The following is a 17,556-nucleotide window of genomic DNA, read 5'->3' as shown; positions in this document are numbered from 1 at the left end:
TTTTCCACCTCCTCACCTCCCACTGACTTTTCAACCCACAGCAAATCTGGCTTCTCTTCCCACCATACTCCACAAAAATCCTTCTCTCCAAGTTCACTGCCGCCCCCCACGCTTTGTGACATCCACTGGACACTTGTCAGGGTCACTGGGGCTCGGCCTGGCTGGGCCCTCTTCCCTGCACAACCCCCTGGGGGTGAGTCAACCCTCCCGGTGACTCTCAGATCTGAGGGGGCTCCCGCCATGTTTCTGCCCTGAGTCCTGGGCCCTCAGGGACTGCCTACTAGACCTTCTCATGGATATCTCACAGGCACTTGAACTCAACCCTAAAATCTAAATCACAACTGAATTCACCATCTCCCCCTGCCCCACCCCAGCTCCCCACACCACCACCCAGTGGTGCCCTGGGCCTGCCTTGCCTCCTCTTTGCTTCCTTCCCCTCAAGTCCCAGCCACCCCAGTCTGCCCCCACCTCAGACAGCGTGAGCCTTCCCAACCGCAAGTTGGGCCACTGTTCCTTATAAAATGGCTCAATGACCCTGCTGCCTTCAGGGACCCAGTCTAGACTCCCAGGTTGTCTGGCCCCTGCCTAGCTCTACCCTGCCCCTTGGACCACCTATTGGAGACCACTCAACATTCACAGTCCCTGACTTGGGCTGGACGCCCACAGTGACGCCCACAGAGACAGCACACATACCTACTTATTTCAGGGCCTCAGATCCACTGGGCTTTCCCCAGCCTGACTCTGCCTGAGCCGGCCCCTCTGTCACCACCTCTCCTCCTCCCCCTCCCCACTCTCCCTGTTCTTCCTGGGGGCTTATCTTCCAGGAGGTCCAGGAGGCAGCTTTAGACATCTTCCCTCCTCCAGCCTGGGTGTGGCCACTTCCCCGGGCCCCCACATCTCCTGGCACTTCTTAATCCCAGTTGTATCACTTGTTGCTGAGGTTGACTGTCCACTCGTCTCCCCCCCTCCACTTTAGACGGCAAGCTCCATGAGGCAGCAAACGTGATGTGCGATCGATAGTGTTCATCCCTGCATCCTCAAGGCCTAGGGCCAATACACAGGAGGTATTCAGTAAGTGTTGAATGAATGAATGGGAAGAAGGGAGGCAGAAGGCACTGGGAGGAGAGGGTTCCCCTGGAGGCTCTACGGCAGCCCAGGTGTTGGTTTGCAGCTCCAGCGACTAAGCCAGTAGGGATGCCTGAGCCCCGCCACGGGACGGAGCCGGAAGGGGAGGTGCTACCTCAGTGAGGGGGGCCCGCGCCTGATCCCCACCCTAGGTAGAGTCAAGGAAGTGCGGGGCCTTTGTGGCTTAGTTCAGCTGAACCTGCTCCCAGCTACGTGCTCTATGTCAAGGCAAGGCAGCCCTGAAGAGTAGGCAGAAGGTGCCATAGACCAGCCCTGCCTTCAAAGAACTCAGTCAGGCCCGGGGCCGGGCACGTCAGAGGTCAGGCAAGAAGGAGCGCAGTGCGGACCGGAGCTGTGGGCGTGGTGGAGTTCCGGGGCAAGGGGGGCCCTTCCCCTGTAGTCCACGGTTCCCTGATACCCAGGCTCCGGCCACTGGAGAGGGCCAAAGAGACAAGAGCTAGGCTCAGGGCCCAGGCCTCTTCCCCACGCCCTCTCCTCCAGCCACCTCTTCCCTCCCCACCCCTGCCGGCCTCGGAGCCCCCTCCGCCCCACCGGTCCCCCTCGTCCCCACGCTGCCGCTGACACAATGCACAGCGCCCACGCTTAAAAATCTAAATGCTTTTGAAAATGTTTAACCTAGTTAGACAAATTAGCAAAAATTTGTGCAAAACAATTTAGGTATTTAAAATATTCAATGTTTTTAAAAAACTGGAAAACTGTTCTTAGCTTTCAGCTGCAAAAACCAACAAAATATAACATCCCAGCAATCTTACCATGAGGTGTAACATAACCCTTCGGGAAAGCTGTTAAACAGCTACTGAGGCATCCTGGGAAATAGCACTTCATTTATTCAAATGCACATATGTCAGGCTTTTGCACCATATGTCATTCCAAGCTATTTACAGTAATAATTAAATCTTAATCAACGTTTAACCTCTGTAAAATGTTTGAAGAATCCTAATCACCCTTCAGACTGCACTAATGAAGGAGAAATATATAAACATAAAAGGAAAATGATGCACAGATATCACACTGGAAAGAACAGTAATTGCAAAATTGTATTTCTTTTAAATATAATCAGTAAATGATGTAAAGTAAGCCAAGGAGTATTTTAAGTTAAGCCATCTTGGATGTCAGAGGTGTGAGCAGCTAATTTTGTTCTGCTACCCATAACAGATGTAGCATATTTTATTTTAGTGCCATTATCAGCAACTTCCCATCCCGGCTTTCACCGAAGCACTGAGGCCCGCACTAAAATCGGAGAAGCTGCTCACCACCACGGTGGAGGACCACGGGCCAGGGCCAGGGCCCACTTGACCCACTCGACCCGCTCCCTGGAGAGTGCTGGCCCGGGTGCAGACTGAGGTCTCATCCTCCCAGCGGGGCGCTGTCACAGGCCCAGCCCCACCCCGCAGGCTCCCCACAGTGCTGAGGGCAGCAGGTAGGGGGGAGATTCAGGCAGAGGAAAGGCTCTGGGGAGGGGAAGGTGGCTGCGGTGCTCAGGAGCAGAGGCTTGGGGACAGAGTGGCATTCGAGGCTTTTTCTCTCGTTTCAATTTAATCAGCCCTCAAGTCAGATGTTTATGGCTGCCAACGCCATCCACCAGGGCTGGGCACACAGAGATGGACAGGGGATCTCCTCCATGCCCTTGAGAAGCTCAGAGTCTAGGGGAGGAGTCACATATGAAAGCACATGGATCCCAGAGAGACGAGGTGCCATGGAAACTGGGGAGGGGGTGGGGGTTACCATGTATTGATGAAGGAACAGGGAAGAAAGACTTCTCCGAGGAGGTAGGCCAGGAAGAAAATGGAGGATTTTGATTCGAGAGGGCAGGAAAAGCTGGGTGGATGAAGGGAGAAGCATCGGCTGGCCAGCATTGTTTGGCGCATGTGGGGAACGTGGCAGGAAATGGAGGCGGGGTTAGGACAGGCAGGCCCCTGTAGGCCACACGAATGCGTCAGTGGAGGCATGGGGAGCCATGGGAGGATTCTGAGCAGGGGCGGGCCATGATCCAGACTCTGTTTTAGAAATGTTTCTCCGGTGGCAGCGGATGTGGAGGACAGACTGGAGGGTAAGTGCGGGGGCAGCTGTGGGAATGAGAGGTGCCAGGTCCTGCCCTATAATGCTGCCAGGGGGGCTGTGGGGACAGTAGCACTGGGATCCTCTCTGGAGAGAAATCCATAGGAGTTGATGACCAATCCCATGTGGGGGTGAGAGGGAGGTGTCGAGGATGACTGTGCGTTGGATGACTCCTAATTCTAGCTCAGGAGCTGGGGTGGCTGGTGACGCTGTTCTGAGGCAGGGAATGCGGGAGGGGGACAGCTCAGGCTGGGCCATGTTGAGACCCCCGGGTGCAGAGGGCTGGGAGGCAGACAGGGCATGGGTTCTGGAGCTCTGGGCAGGGGTCTGGGTGGGAAAGGGAGCCCGGGATGTGGAAGCACAGCCGGAGCCCCCGGAGTGGGGGAGCTTGCCCAGGAGAGCAGATGGAAGGGGAGGGCGCCAGGCCTGGAGAACAGGCACATTTGAGGGGCGGGTGAAGGGAACAAACCCATGAGGGTGGCCTTGAGGGACCAGCCCAGGAAGCAGGAGCAGTGACAGAGGGTGCCACAGCATCAGGCAACATGGATAGCAGGCAGGCAGTTTTCTGAGTGCTCCCGGTGAGGGCTGAAAGGCTTCGGCCTTCGCTATGGGATTTGGTGACCTCCGGAGTCCACATTTCCTACCCCCAACTCAGCGCCGGCCCTAGGCACAGACCCTGGCCTCCAGCCTGGGCCAACAGCTGGCTGTGCATTTAGACCCCTCTAGCCTTGGCTGGGGCTTGGGCAATGGCAGCTCTCATGGGTGTCGGGACCATTGGGGGAGGACCCCGGGCCGCTTGAAGATCACCCCTCTGAGGTGTGGGGTGCTGGGTCTCCCCCACAGAAATCACATCCGGGCTCTGCTGATAAATGCATGTGATTCAGCTACTGGGTGAGGGCACCAGAGCACCCTGCTGCTTCCTCAACCAGGGACGGAGACAGATGGCTGTGCTGCTGGCCCAGGGCACCCCTGCTGCTAGGGGGGCTGACGGGTAAGCAGCAGAAGCTGGCTTTATGTGCCATGGAGGCCGCAGAACACACGGCGTGGTGGTCCCAGAGGCTCATGGGTGGCTTGTGGAGTGAGGGAGGTGCCAAGGCCCGGTAAGGGGAGTGGGTGCAGCAAGCGGGGATGGGGGGGCACCAGCAGCAGCCCAGTAAAGGCTAGAGGCCCCCGGGTAGTGGGCCTCTAGGGGCTTGGTTCTGACCGCAGACAAGCTCTGAGGGGCCTCCTCCAGGGAGAGAGTGATGAGGAGAGAGGGGGCTGGGCAAGGAGTGGCCACAGGTGCAAGGGGTGACCCGGCCCCGGGCGGGCAGCGGTGGGCAGGTGGGAACCCATCGGTCCCTCCACTCACCTGGCAGACATCTCCCCAGGGACCTGACAGTCGGTCAGCAGGGGATGGGGAGCCAGAGCCCCAGAGGGTGGGGGCTACTGGGCCCAGTGAGGAAGCTGTGGGCCTGCTGGGGACATGTGTCCCCCCCACCACCATGAGAAAAGCAGTGTCGCCCAGCTGACATTTCCTGCCCCCCCCACATCCGAGCCCCAACCCTGTCCTCCACACTCAGCCAGACACTGCTGCCCCTCACACCAGACGGCCCCCAACTTTTGGTTGCTTCTAAAGTCAGTGGCAGAAAACACGAAGCACCATGTCCAGTAACCACAGCCTCCCCTGAGCACCCCAAGGCCCAGCTGGCCCCAGAGTCCCCTAGAGTGGCCTGACAGGGCCTTCCTTGGTGGTGCGGGAAGGGTTAACCCCGGGCTAGCGGCCTCCGTCTGCCGGCTCATTAGGGTGGGGGGCCAGAGTCAGGAATGCCTGTGGGGCCACCTCTGCCCCCCAGCCTGGGAGCACACACACCTGCAGCCAGTGGCCAGTGGATAGTTTACATATTTGAACCTGGAGCTAAGGTGCCGAGACATAAACAGGAAACTGGATCCCTGGCCTGTGCCCCATTCTCAGGGGCTTTTACCTACTACAAAGAACTTCCTCCTCCTCGCCTTTCTTCTGGTGGCTTTTCTGCCTCCTTTTCAAAGGCACAGGGCAGGGGGGCGGGCTGTTCAGTGTGACCCTGTGACATGGCTCAAAGCGGCCTCCTGCTCCTGGCCAGGGTTCTGCGCTTCTGAGCATCTGCAGGTGGTGGTGACATTGACATGGGGTCCAAGGCCCAGGCCGGCACCTGACAGACCCTGTGGGCCTGAGGCCCCTCTCAGGCCTGGAACCTGCTGGGCAGCACTCCCCACCCTCTCTCTCTGGGGCTGAGCCGGCCTCAGGTCCTGTTCAGACACATAAGTCCAGGCCCCATCTTTGGTGGAGCCGTCCCAAGTGTCCTGGAGGGCAGGGGTGTTAGGACAGGGCTGGGGAGCAGCTGAGGCCTGAGCCCGGTCCCCCTGGGTCAGGCTTCTGATGCAGGCTCTGGGCTCCCACTGCCTTCCCAATGAATGTCAGATTCCTTGGCTGGACCCCTAAGGCCTTCTGGGACCGTCTCCAGGTTCCTCACCTACTGGCTGCTCTCCATTTCCAGTACTTTGTATGTTTAGCCTTTGAGGCCTGAGTCCAGCGATAGCCTAATCTCTAAGGCTGCCTCCTCCAGGAAGTCCCCCCTGACCTTCTCAGACCAAATCCACTGCTGCCGCCTCTGGTGCCCCGGCACTGATTTCCATCTCCTTCACATCCCAAGTCCCAGGCAATTCGTTCACTAACCGTCTGTGAATACAGCAGTCCCCCACCTCACCCCAGTTCAAGCCAGTAGGTCCTTGATAAAAGTCTAATCAAATTGAACCGAAGCTCCCCAAGTGCAGGAATCCCGTCTTACACTCTTCCATCTCCCCTGCGCAGTGTGCACCCAGGGAAGGCTCAGACCCCCTCCCCATTTGGAGCTTTGCACTGCTCCTGGGTGCCCCCTGGTGGACCAATCTCAGAATCATTCTCTGTCGTCCCATCTTTTGGGCTTCGAGGCCTCAGTTTCCCTGTGTGTGCGGTGGGAAGATTTTCTACTTTTGGGGACTGAGATGAGGATAATATCAAGAAACTGGTGAGCGAGCCCTGTGGAAGCTTGGAAAACCTGTGTGATGCTGCATAAGGAAGGCCGACTCCCGCGGCTACCTTAGGGCCCAGGTCCGGTCTTGCTCACGGGCATCCCCTCATGGTTCACAAGGCTGAACCTTGCTTGTGGGCCAGGCGTGTCCTATGCTGCTTTGCACATATTGATGCTTTTAATCCTCTCAGCAGGAGCTTTGTAAAACCAAGCCTCCTCCCTCCCTGTCCTGAATTCAGCGAGGCTTTCAAGAAGGTCCTGGAAAGAACTAGGAGGGATAGGCTGAGAGGTGGCCCCGCTGAGGCCTGTCACAAGGGTATGTGTGTGCATGTTCGTGTGTGGGCCTGTGTGCACGCGCAGGTTTGGGCCGGGGGTGTGGGGAACAGGCAACATGACAGGTGGCGTTGGCGTTCCTGGGCTCTGAGTGGCTCTGCCATTCCCATCCATCCCTCCTGGGGGGTCCTGTGGGCAAACTCCAAGAAAGCAGCGGGCGGGGAGGCGGCAGATTTCTGACGGCAAAAATAGCCCGCTTTGGAGTTCAGTGGAGACTGATTAAACCAGTAAATGAGAAAAACCCCAAACAAACATCTTCAAGCAAAGTGGGAGATGGATTTGAGATTAGAGGGGAAGAGGCCCCTGATCTGGGAGAAGGTGAACATCTGTGGACTCAGGAGGGACACAATGCCCTCTAGACTTTGCCTCTGGCCTCACATCAGGACTGGAAGAGCAGGAGAAGCAGGAACCAACAAATACAACCAACATGCTCTGGACTAGGTGTTGATAAGAGTGCTAATTCTCAGCCTTAGGGACACCTACGCACTGAGGGAGGGAGAAAGGACTATCGACCCGAGGAGGTAGATGGGATATAGGAAACACACGTCCCCAGAGTCTACATGTGCGAGGTGAGACAGATCCTAGTGGGGCTCATCAGAGAGGACTTCCTGGAGGAGGAGTCATTTCTAGAACAGCTTGAATGTAGAACTGAGCCCATTCCCAACTCTTCCCCATTCTTGGTTGGGAGTTCAAATGCCTTCTCAGAAAGAGAGCCTCTCACAGCTTCCAGCCAAGTTGGTTCATCAAAGCTACCATTTTCCTCAGAGCTGGTGATGGGGAGTGAGATGGAAGAGGTTCTGGTGCCCACTGGGGTTACCCATATTCTTTTCCCATATAGGGAGGACATGCCTCTTTGTTTCTTAACTCTTAAAGCTGGAAGGGGGACCAAGGATAGGTAGGGGGTAGGGACTGAGAAGGGGGTGGCTGAACTTGACCCTCAGGTACCTCATCTACAGCATGGATGTGGCCTCTAAGAGCCACCCTCTGGGGCCAGGGTGAAATGTGACTTTGGGTAGGTGTGAGGACGTGATGAGGGCCTTGGTCTTCTTCCGATCATGCCTTCTAGTGCCCTGGACCCTGTAAGGCTGAGGTGAGGAGATGCTAGGCTGGGGTGTGGGGTGGGGTTGGCAGGGTTGACATGGGAGGCTCTGAGCAGGAAGCCCTGGGGGCCTCTGATGATGTCTTTTCTTCCAGTCAAGGTATTTGGCAGAAGCTGGAGGGGCAGAGGGAGGGTGAGGGAGGGGGTCCCCTGCTGAGTTGTCAGGGAAGGCCAACAAACCAACAACTGCAGGGCAGACCAACAGAGCCAACAGGCCCGACAGGAGACAGCCCTAGCTCCCAGTGAACCTGACTCCTTGCCTCCCACTTGGCACCTGCAAAGCCCGTGCAGGGAGGAGGGCCACACACACTTAGACAGCCCCTAGCCCTGCAGGAGCAGCCCAGAGCTCCCTCTCCTCCACCTGCAGCCAGCCAGAGCACAGAGCCCCTCTTTCCTGTGCCCCCATTCCAGTTCCTATTGCTGCTGGGAGGCCAGAAGAGTTGAGGGAGGGTCCAGGGGCTATCAGGCATGTCCCCAGGACGGTGAGGCTCTGCCCATTAACAGTTTGGCAGCATTCTCAAGTCACGCCAGACCCCAGGAGGTGGCTCTCAGAGGGCATACCCATGCTGCAGACAAGACACCTGAAGGTCAGCATCTGACTTAAGATCACACAGCCTGCTGTCAGCCCTTCCAACTCTAGAACTCGGCCCTGGTCTTGTGGTTTCACTTCTAGAATCCTAACGGGCAGAGCCAGGAAGAAACATAGTTCTACCACCCTAAGACGGGGGAAACTGAGGTCGCTGAGGTTAAGACCCAGGTCATATGGATAGCTGAGGCTGAGGGACGCCAGCCAGAAGGGAGGAGGGTGGGCCTGGGGGATGAGGGGTGACCCCAGCCCCAATCCCACCTACGGGCAGGTCAGAGCCCTCAATGGCCCCCTCTCTCTCTCCCCTCATCCACGCCTCCCTCATCCACAGAAAAGCCCCACCTTCTCCTGTGGACACATTTCAACCTCACCAAATCAGCTAATTATTGACAGTTGGTGAAGAGGAGATTTCACTTTTTCCTCCTGTTAAACTGCTCCTAATTAGTTCCCTGTTACCACGGCTGGCTCGCCCGCCTGCCCGCCCGCCCGCCACCGCCCGTTCACGCAGTAATCCCGCTGCACAGTGCCTCATTAACCTTTCGCTCCTCTCCTGCCGCCTGCCAACAAGATGAAGACAAAAACAGATTGTCAAACAATGGCTCCGGCTTGTATGTGCAGCCCTGTTCCCCAGCCCCTGAGCTCCCGGGGGGATAGTGGGGAAAAGAGAGGGGGAGCCCGAGAGGAATCGAGGAAGGGAGAAAGAGGCACAAAGACAGACAGAAGCAGGCAGGGACACGGGGAGAGGACTTGGCCAAGGTACTGCTTCTTGCTCCAAGGAGACATGAGGTTCATTAAACGGGATTGGAAGCGCTCCCAGGTGGGGAACGCTGCTGTCAGAGTTGGAGGGACATTCGCCATCCCCTGGTCCAGCCTCCCGTGGCAGCCAAGCCTGTGAGCATGAAGACTGGACCCTGGACATCTCCCTCTAGGGACATGGAGCTCAGTGTGTGTGTGTGTGTGTGTGTGTGTGTGTGTGTGTATACATGTGTATCTGGGGGAGGACAGAGATGACCACATTTGCTGGAACCCAGGGCCCCAATCTCCAGAGAGGGCATGTCCAGAAAGGCCACTACAAATCAGGCCCCACATGCCACGGAGGCCTCCACAATCCATGACTCACCCCTGGGCAAACCCCAGCACAGCCCTCCACTTTATTTTCATGTTACTACACCAGCACCTGACATTTCTTGTTCACTGGGTTTCTGTCCATCCCCTCAGCATGGAGGCTCTCTGAGACCAGGGGCTATGACATGGCCCTCCCAGGTACAAGAAGGGGAAAGCAACCCAGCATCTCTGGAGTGGGGAACAGAATCTAGGTGTGGATGAGTGACTGAGCCAGCCTTGGCCAATGCCCCAAAGCCTTAACCTGCAGGTCACAGGGTCTGCTAGGGCATATCCAATGTTCCCTGCATGGTGATGGGCCTGGGGTCTGGAAGAAGGCCAGCCCATACGCCCCTGTTCTCACACCCAACATCCTAAGGAGCTTCCCTGCCCCACCTGCTGGCCCACTAGACAATATCTCCCCCGCCCCCAGCTCTGGGTTATAGATTAAAGGCACAGACACTTACTCCAGAAGGTCCCTGTGAACAATGATCTCCCTGAAGGGTAGGAGGGCTGGCTGAAGGTGCTGGAATGTTCCTATGGATACATTAGCAGGGAGCCATCTGGGGCTCAGACCCAGGCCTTCTCATTTTATAGTGAGGTGGAGGTGGGCTGGGGAGAGGCATAAAATCCTTCTATGAGTATAGAGCCGACTCCATCATTACCAACTTTGGACCTTGAGCAAAACACGCCTCATTTGTTTCATTTGTAAATAGGGAATAATATTGGTGCCTATTTCATAGGACGGTCATGTTCTGGACTCCCATTTCCCTTCCCCAACCAAGTGGGCTGCTCTACTTACTGGACCAGGGCCAGGCCTTTCTGTCCTGAGCTATGTGCATCCCTTCCTGTGCATTCCTCTCCATACCGCCCCTCTCCAGGCTCCCATCCCCATTTCATGGAACACCCAGGGAGTGAAAATTTCTTTGCTGTTCTCTAGTGGTTTCCCATCCATGAGCTTACTTCTCTGAACACAGAGAAACTTGACTACCATACGCCTCCTAGACTGCTTTGCCTACTACACCCACCCCCGGCTGCTAATCTCAACTCCTGGTCCCCCTCACAGTAGCTCACTCTGTAGAGAGCCCCCCCTCCTTGAAAGGCCCTTGTCCTCAGGGTCCATGAAGGCACTCCATCAGCGCCCTCCCCCTGCCCCTGTCTGCTCCTGTCTTTTCCTGATGCCTTTCCTTCCTCCCACAATGACCTCATCCCTTCCTTGGCTTCAGTTCCCCCCAGGCACCAAAGGTTCCACATCTCCAGCCAAAACCTCTCCCCTGAGTCTGAGATGCAGACATCTAGTGGTTTAGGTAACATCCCTTAAGAGTCACTGATACCTTGGACGTGAAGGGCTTAGGGAGGACTTAATACAAGGCACACACAGTCACCAGCACGCTGGCCGGCCCAGCAGACGCTTAGCAAGTGGTCGCTAGTATTATTATCTGCTATTTTCATTTTAAAATTAGCACCATTTTAATAGGCAGAAATACGAATTTGAAAAGAGCAAACAAAACTCTCTCCCAGGGATTGAAGGGAGGATTGAAGTTCTTTCCTCAACCTCTGGGGTTAGTGGGTTGGAAACTCCACACTGATCACTGCAGGCCAGCCATTCTAGAAACAAGTTCCTAAACTCTATCTCCAAGTCCCCTAATTAATTAATTAGTGTTCCAGCTATTACTCCTGTTGACAACCTTGGTGGCTCTTGGCAAGGATGGGTCAGCCCAAGCAAGTCCAGACGTATTGTGGCAAATCCCACTGGCTTCTGGGATGTACGACACGATCCCCATAAGGCAGAAGCAGTACCTCGTTAGAGAGAATTAATTGGGAGGATGAACGGGGGAATGAGGTCCTCTCAGCCAACTGGCTGATGGCCCTGGTGCCATAGGTCACAGATAGGCCTCAAAACAGCCCATATGGCCCAGGCGGCCTGCATCCTGGTGGAGCTGATGCAGGTGAGGAGGGGGCACTGAAGGCCACGTCCTTACCCTCCTTTCTCAGAGAACACACTTCTCATGCAATGATGACATTCTTCCCAGCCTAGAAAAAAGCCTTGGGTTTCCATGAGAGGGACTTTGGTTAGACACTCGGAAGAACTAATTTCCGTGCCTATTTGAGGCAGGCATGAGGGAAGAGAGGAGCCTGGACCTTGACAGGGAGCCTCGGTGAGACCAGGCCTGCTCACGGAGACCACCTCCCGCAGCTACAGCCAGAGGCTCGGGTGGGTAGACTGTGGTCAGCTCTCCACTGTTCGCCCCAAAGCGACACCTGCTGAAGGCCCACAGCACTCCAAGACCCTTCCCCCCCACCCCCCACAGGAGCCCCCACCCTCCTCCTCTCTCCACTAGCCCAGGGCAGGCAAAGCGGTTGAGGGAGGAGAGAAAATCCTGTAGAACAAACAGATGTAGCATTTCCCGGGAGCTCTGGCCTGGGAGTGGGCCCCTGGGGTTTCCTCTCATATCGGCATCTGGCTTCTGTGACTTCGGGCTGGTGCCTGGGCTGCTCTGGGCCTCCGTTTCCCCAGCAGAGCCTGGAGGATGGTAAACTGGATGACCCTGAGCGATCCTTCCAACACGTCAGTCCCCGATTCTGTACCGTGAGGCTTCTCCGCCCTGGGTCCCTCCCCATGCAGACAGGTAGAGCTTCTGAACACGGTGGTGCCGCCAGGCGCCTCTGACCCTTGCCTAGAGCTGCACGCTTAGCCTGACTGTACGGAGAGATGCTGCCGCTTTGGGGAGTGCTGGGCGCAGCCCTTCTAAGACGGGGATGCCAAGACCACCAGGAAGTGCCCTCCCTCCCATCTTCACAACTTCCAGGCAATCTGGAGCCCTTGGCTCCATTCAGAGTCCCCAGACATCAGGTAGCAGCTCTTCAGCTTTCGTGGGGGGAGAGGTACCCCTGGCTTCCCGGGAAGGCTGGGCGCTGTGGGCAGGAGGGATCTCCCAGCACATATCACACACCAGGTTCCCTACCCTAGTGTGCCTTGGCCCACCAAGACAGCAGCCCCTCCCGACCCCCGTTTTCTGCTAAATCTCGGGCTCCATGGAGGGAAGTGACTCCAGTCCCCACCTTCCCAGGATCTCGGGGCCTGGAGGCTGGCTCACCACCTCCTACTTAGGACCCTGCGTCTTCAGTCCCCACAGTCCAGGCCCCTCATTTTCACATTTCCGACTTCCCTCCAGGAACCTGCCCCCCATCAAACCTTGCTATCCCCACTCAGCTTACTCACCCATCTTCATCCCCACCCAGCTAAGATTCTGGGGCCCACCGCTCCTCCCGATGGCTTACTCCCCGAATGCCCCATCCGGCCGGACGAAACCTGCTGGCTGAACCCTATGACTCTTGCAGCCCCCAGAACCTCTAGAGAGCCAGGCCCTGGCCACACCCACAGAGCTGTGTCCTCCCTCAGCCACCCCCTCCGCAGACCCCCTTCCACTGCCCCCCTTCCACTGCCCACCAGGCTCCTCTGACTTCCTTGGTCAGCTGTCTCTCCCATTCTCCACTCTGAATGGCTCCACGGTCCTCAAACCTCTCACCTCCCCCTCCTGCACCCTCCTCCTTCTTCTCTGCTTGGTCATAAGCTCACAGAAGCCATCAGAACAGCTTCCTTAACCTCCCCACCCCCAAACACCATCCCCAATTGCATCTGCCTCCCTGCTGCTGAAGTGGGGAAGCAGGCTCTCTGCAGCCAAGGCAAATCCCTAGAATCCCGGGTCTGTGCTCTGCCTCGCCCCCATTTCCCGGACTTTGCTCTCCCCGTCTTCCTCCTCCCCATGTCCTCTCCTTCTCCCCTGGTGCCTTCCCTTTTGTATTTTCACAAGCTCCAGTCTCTCTCATTTAAAAAAGGCAAAAATAAGCAAATAAAAGCCTCTCTTGATTCTACCTCTCATTCCAGAAGGTCTATTTCTCTGTTTTCTCTTGGGGCGCCAAGCCTCTGGCCAGAGTGGTCAGTCCTGCCTCCCCATTTCCTCACCCCTCAGCTGGGTCCACCCCTGGGGAGAGGGTTTGCCTTCATTGCCGGGGACCCCAATGGACACTCTTCAGCTTCGTGGAGTTCAGCCTATCAGGAGCGTCTGCCCTGTGCATGGCCCCCCTCCTCCTGGCCCCACTTCGCTCTGTCCTCGCCACCCTGGCCTCTGGTCCACGGACACCACCCCGCCCCAGGGCCTCTTTTCTCCACACGCTCCCTGGCTTCCATGACCGTTTTTGGCCTTACTTCCATCCCTCTAGCCCAGGCCTCTCTCCTGGATTCCAGCCCCAGAGCCGACTTCCCACAGGACGGCCCCATGTGCACATTCCACAGGCTCCTTGGACCCTGCGTGTCCGTCCAACTCGACACGCCATCCGCCCTCAAACCACCCCTCCTCGCGTCTCCATCTTGCTCAGTAGTGCCTACATCTGCCTGGTTGCTCAAAAGCAGCGAGCTGGGTGCACAGCCTGCCGGCTCCCTCCCCCACCTGCAGTTCCTCATAATCCTAACTCTCCCTTAAAGGACCCACTTCTCGATGCCCACTGCCAGGAGCCTGGTCCAAGCTGCCACCATCTCTTGCTGGACACCCGCCACCACCTCCTGATGTCTCCTTCTCCTCCAGAGCTCCAGACAGGCTCACAGTCAGGAATCTGCAGTCCTCCATTGCCTAGCCCTTCGGAGGACACCTACCCTCTCTTCCTTGCCCTCCCAGTCCCCAGCTCCACCTGCCCTGGCCTACCTCACTCTGCTCATTCTCTGCTTGTGATGCGGATTTTCCTTGGCTCTATGCTGTGTGATTCCTCTCCTGAGAACCTTTACCCCAGGTGACCCCAGCCCGACATGTCCCCTCCGGCCAAGTCCAGCTCATCCTCCAGGGCCCATGAAATGCCACTTCCCTCTAGGCTGGGTCTGGGGCCCTCTACTGTCTCCTCCTACATCTAGCTGGACTCATCCCCTCCTTGTCCTTGCCCTTCCTTTGCTAGTCCCTGTTTAATTGTCATGTTCACTGCTCGGCCCTCAGCTCGGGAGAGGTCAGAGCCTGGACCTGTCTCATTCATGGTTCTAACCCCAATGCCTAGCTCCGGGCTAAGGAGTTGGCCCTGAATAAGTGTTTGTTAATAAACGACCAAACCGCACCCCTCCCTGCCCTGCCCCCCACACGGACCCTCCCCACACTGACCTCTGACATCTGCGGGAAGAGGCTGATGGCCAGTGGCAGGGCCAGGCCGAAGGCTGCCAGGCACACAAGGCTTTGCACGGGGAGGAGGAGCCGGGGGCGTGCCTGCAAGAGAGCCGTCCTGTAGGAGGGAGAGAAGAGGGAGCTCCATGAGACCAGAAGACAGGCTGAGCTGGCTGCCAGCCACCATGCGGGGTCCCACCCAGAGTCCCAGGACCCGGGCAGCGTGGTCCTGGGCCACTGCCAGCCCACAGCGAAATAGTTGTGGTGGCATTCTGTCTTTGGGGCCTTCCCCAGTTGGCGCCCTTTCCCCCAGGCCCTGCCCTGAAGGACAGTGCTGCTTGAATCCTCACTCACTCATCACAAGTGAGTACTTGGGGGGCACCCATCCCACCCTGGGTCCAGCCTTGTGCAAAGAAGGCCACATGTGGGGGAGACACGAAAGGTGGCTTTCGGCCCCCACCCCTGGGGAGACACACAGCAGAGAAGGATGGTCCTCAAAGGCAGCACATAAGAAAATACTGAACAGGGGCGCCTGGGTGGCTCAGTCGGTTAAGCGACTGCCTTCGGCTCAGGTCATGATCCTGGAGTCCCGGGATCGAGTCCCGCATCGGGCTCCCTGCTCGGCGGGGAGTCTGCTTCTCCCTCTGACACTCTCCCCTCTCATGCTTTCTCTCTCTAAATAAATAAATAAATAAAATCTTTAAAAAAAAAAAAAAAAAGAAAATACTGAACAAACCAGAGCAGAAGCCAGGTCCAGGGGAGGGGACAAACGGCACCCACATGCACGCACGCACACACGCATACACGCAGCCGAGGATGGGAACAGAACACACCCCAATAACCACCTGGTCTGCTTTAATCCAAGAGCCACAGGGAAGGGCAGGGACTTGCCCCAGGCCACAGCCACATCTGCAGGAGGCAGGCCAGACCGCTGCCTGCAAGTGCTACCGCCCAGCGCCGCTCCCAGCTCCTGTCTTCAGAACCCTGTGCTTCCGGCGACACCCAACCCCCTTGGGTGGGAGAAGTACACGAGAGCCTCCGTCCAGGCCCTGGGCCCCTCAGCTCCATGATAAAGCAGCTCTCCAGACAGAGTGGGGCCGAGCCCACTGGCAAAGATACCTTCACTGTGCTGCCCAGCAGGGCTTTACGTTTTGTATACTCCAGGAGAGCCCCGTGGCAGAGACCCCCAAGCATTCTACCTGGGGAGGCCTGGGGTAGCTGTGCCAGCGGGATGGGCGACTGGACGATTTGCCAGAGGATGTTGGGCGGGCACCAAATCTGGCCTCTGTAACTGTGTCGGCCCCCTCATGACTGGGACTGGCTCCTGGGATGAAGCGGATATCATCAGGCTCTGGCCCCTCCTGCTGGAACAGGGCAGGTGAGAGGCCCTCTTGGGGGCAGGGCCTCAGTGTGGGCGGCAGGCAAACCCCACCCCACCTTCACGTCCCGCGGCAAGAATTCCAACAGCACCTGGCCCTGCGCAGACAGCAAAACTGGGAGCCACGGTTCTCAAATTTTGGCGTCTAAGCATCTGCTTCCCAAGGCAGACCCCCAAGGGCCCCTTACCCCAGTGAGATCCCCATTCGGTTGGTACTATGACTGGGACTCTGCATTTCAAACAAGCCTCCATGAGTCTAAAACAGGTGATCCCCAGACCACACTTCTGAGAAACCCTGGCCCAGGAGGTTCCTGCTAGGGTACCAATAAAGCTCCAATTACTTATAAATTCTATGCAAATAAAAGGCCTGGACACAGTAAGTGCTCAGTAATTGTGGGTTATTGTTGCTGTTTTTGCTCTTGTTAGTGCAAGAAGGAGGGAGGATCCCAGTGACGCTGTCCTCTAGCCCTTCCCAGTAGCCCAGACCCCAAGACCTGGCCAGCTGTTGAATTAAGCCTGGAGAGGGCAGTGTCACAGGATTAAGAGCAGCAGGGCAAAGGTGCCTAGATCAAGTTCGAACCCATCTGACCTTCCCCTCAGCCTAGTCCAGTGCCCCCATCCTCTTTCCCTCCTCCAGGTGAGCCTCACACACACACACACACCCACCCCCCCACTGACTCAGCCCCGGGGCCTCCTGGCTTCCCTGGGAGTCACAGATGGTTGAAATGGGCTCTGAGACCTTTTCACCTGAGATCAACTTCTCGGGCAGGACAAGGAGGTGGGGTACCCAGGCTCACTCTCCAGACCTTCATAGGAGCCCCCCTGCCCTGAAGAGGCTGTGGAGGGTGGGGCTACCCTCCTGGTCGGTTGTGGCAGTGACTGGGCCCTCAGTCCCTGGTGGGGAATCAGAGCAGGGGGAATGGGATAGGAGGGTGTGAAGTCCCGGGCACTACAGACTGGAGGGTCACCAAGGGCAAAGAGGGGGACAGGGAGAAAGAGTGAAGCTCCCTCCCTGGCAGGGGAGGGGCGGGCCACGGGCTCCATCCTCAGTCGCTCCTGGGAGGGACCCCGGACAGCCTCCTTCCCCATGGGGCTGTGACCCTGGCCCCTCTCTCGGGTGGCTGGCCAAAATCTGCACTGGAAAAGAGGTCCAGGAAGCCCCAGGCCTGTGCCCCTGACTCAGGCAGCAGGCAGCCCTGAGACTTCAGCCAAACAGGAACCCCTGAAGTCCCAGCCCTGAGCAGGGAGCGTGAACACAGCAGGACGGGGGGAGGGGAGGAGGAGAGGGAAATGGCAGGGAGGGATCGGAAAGGCAGCTGGGGGAGTTGAAATATGCAGATGGAGAGATGTGCGTGTGCGAATGCCTGGAGAAAGGAAAGACCCGGAGCCCAGGGAATGAGGGAGGCTGGGGAGCGGCCTCAGGAACCACGGGGGAGGATGTGGCCCGAAGCCCTGCCCCGCTGAGACCCCACGGGCTGGAAGGCGCTGGAAGGCGACCTCCAGGGCGAGGGATGCAGGGCTGGGGCGGGGAGAGAGCCCCGCACCTGGCTCTGAGTTGGAGGCATTATGGGGAGGATGAATCTCCCAGGCCCGGGACCAACACCAGCTTCCTCCTCAGGAGGGTAAAGCTGGACTGGGAGCCCTCAGCCCCAGGGAAGGTGCAGTGTGTGTGCTGGAGCGGG

At 57.5% G+C, this 17,556-nt stretch overlaps 1 protein-coding gene across 6 annotated transcripts in view; it reads right to left on the bottom strand.

The window, feature by feature from the left end:
- Positions 1-17,556, bottom strand: part of SFXN5 (sideroflexin 5) — a 109,361-nt gene that overhangs the window by 1,711 nt on the left and 90,094 nt on the right. For 4 of the 6 annotated variants that reach the window (XM_021699089.2, XM_021699088.1, XM_044918501.1 and 1 more), the window contains one exon: positions 14,497-14,614. The exons of the other annotated variants lie outside the window; for them this stretch is intronic. In XM_021699089.2, coding sequence (XP_021554764.1) covers positions 14,497-14,614 — 118 coding nt within the window. The remainder of the gene's footprint in view (positions 1-14,496; positions 14,615-17,556) is intronic. 6 annotated transcript variants of the gene reach the window in all.

The sequence above is a fragment of the Neomonachus schauinslandi genome, chromosome 10 (assembly GCF_002201575.2).
Source record: "Neomonachus schauinslandi chromosome 10, ASM220157v2, whole genome shotgun sequence".
In the NCBI taxonomy this organism is placed as follows: domain Eukaryota; kingdom Metazoa; phylum Chordata; class Mammalia; order Carnivora; family Phocidae; genus Neomonachus; species Neomonachus schauinslandi.
The sequence above is the reverse complement of the archived record's forward strand: the minus strand, read 5'-3'. Positions and strand labels throughout refer to the sequence as shown.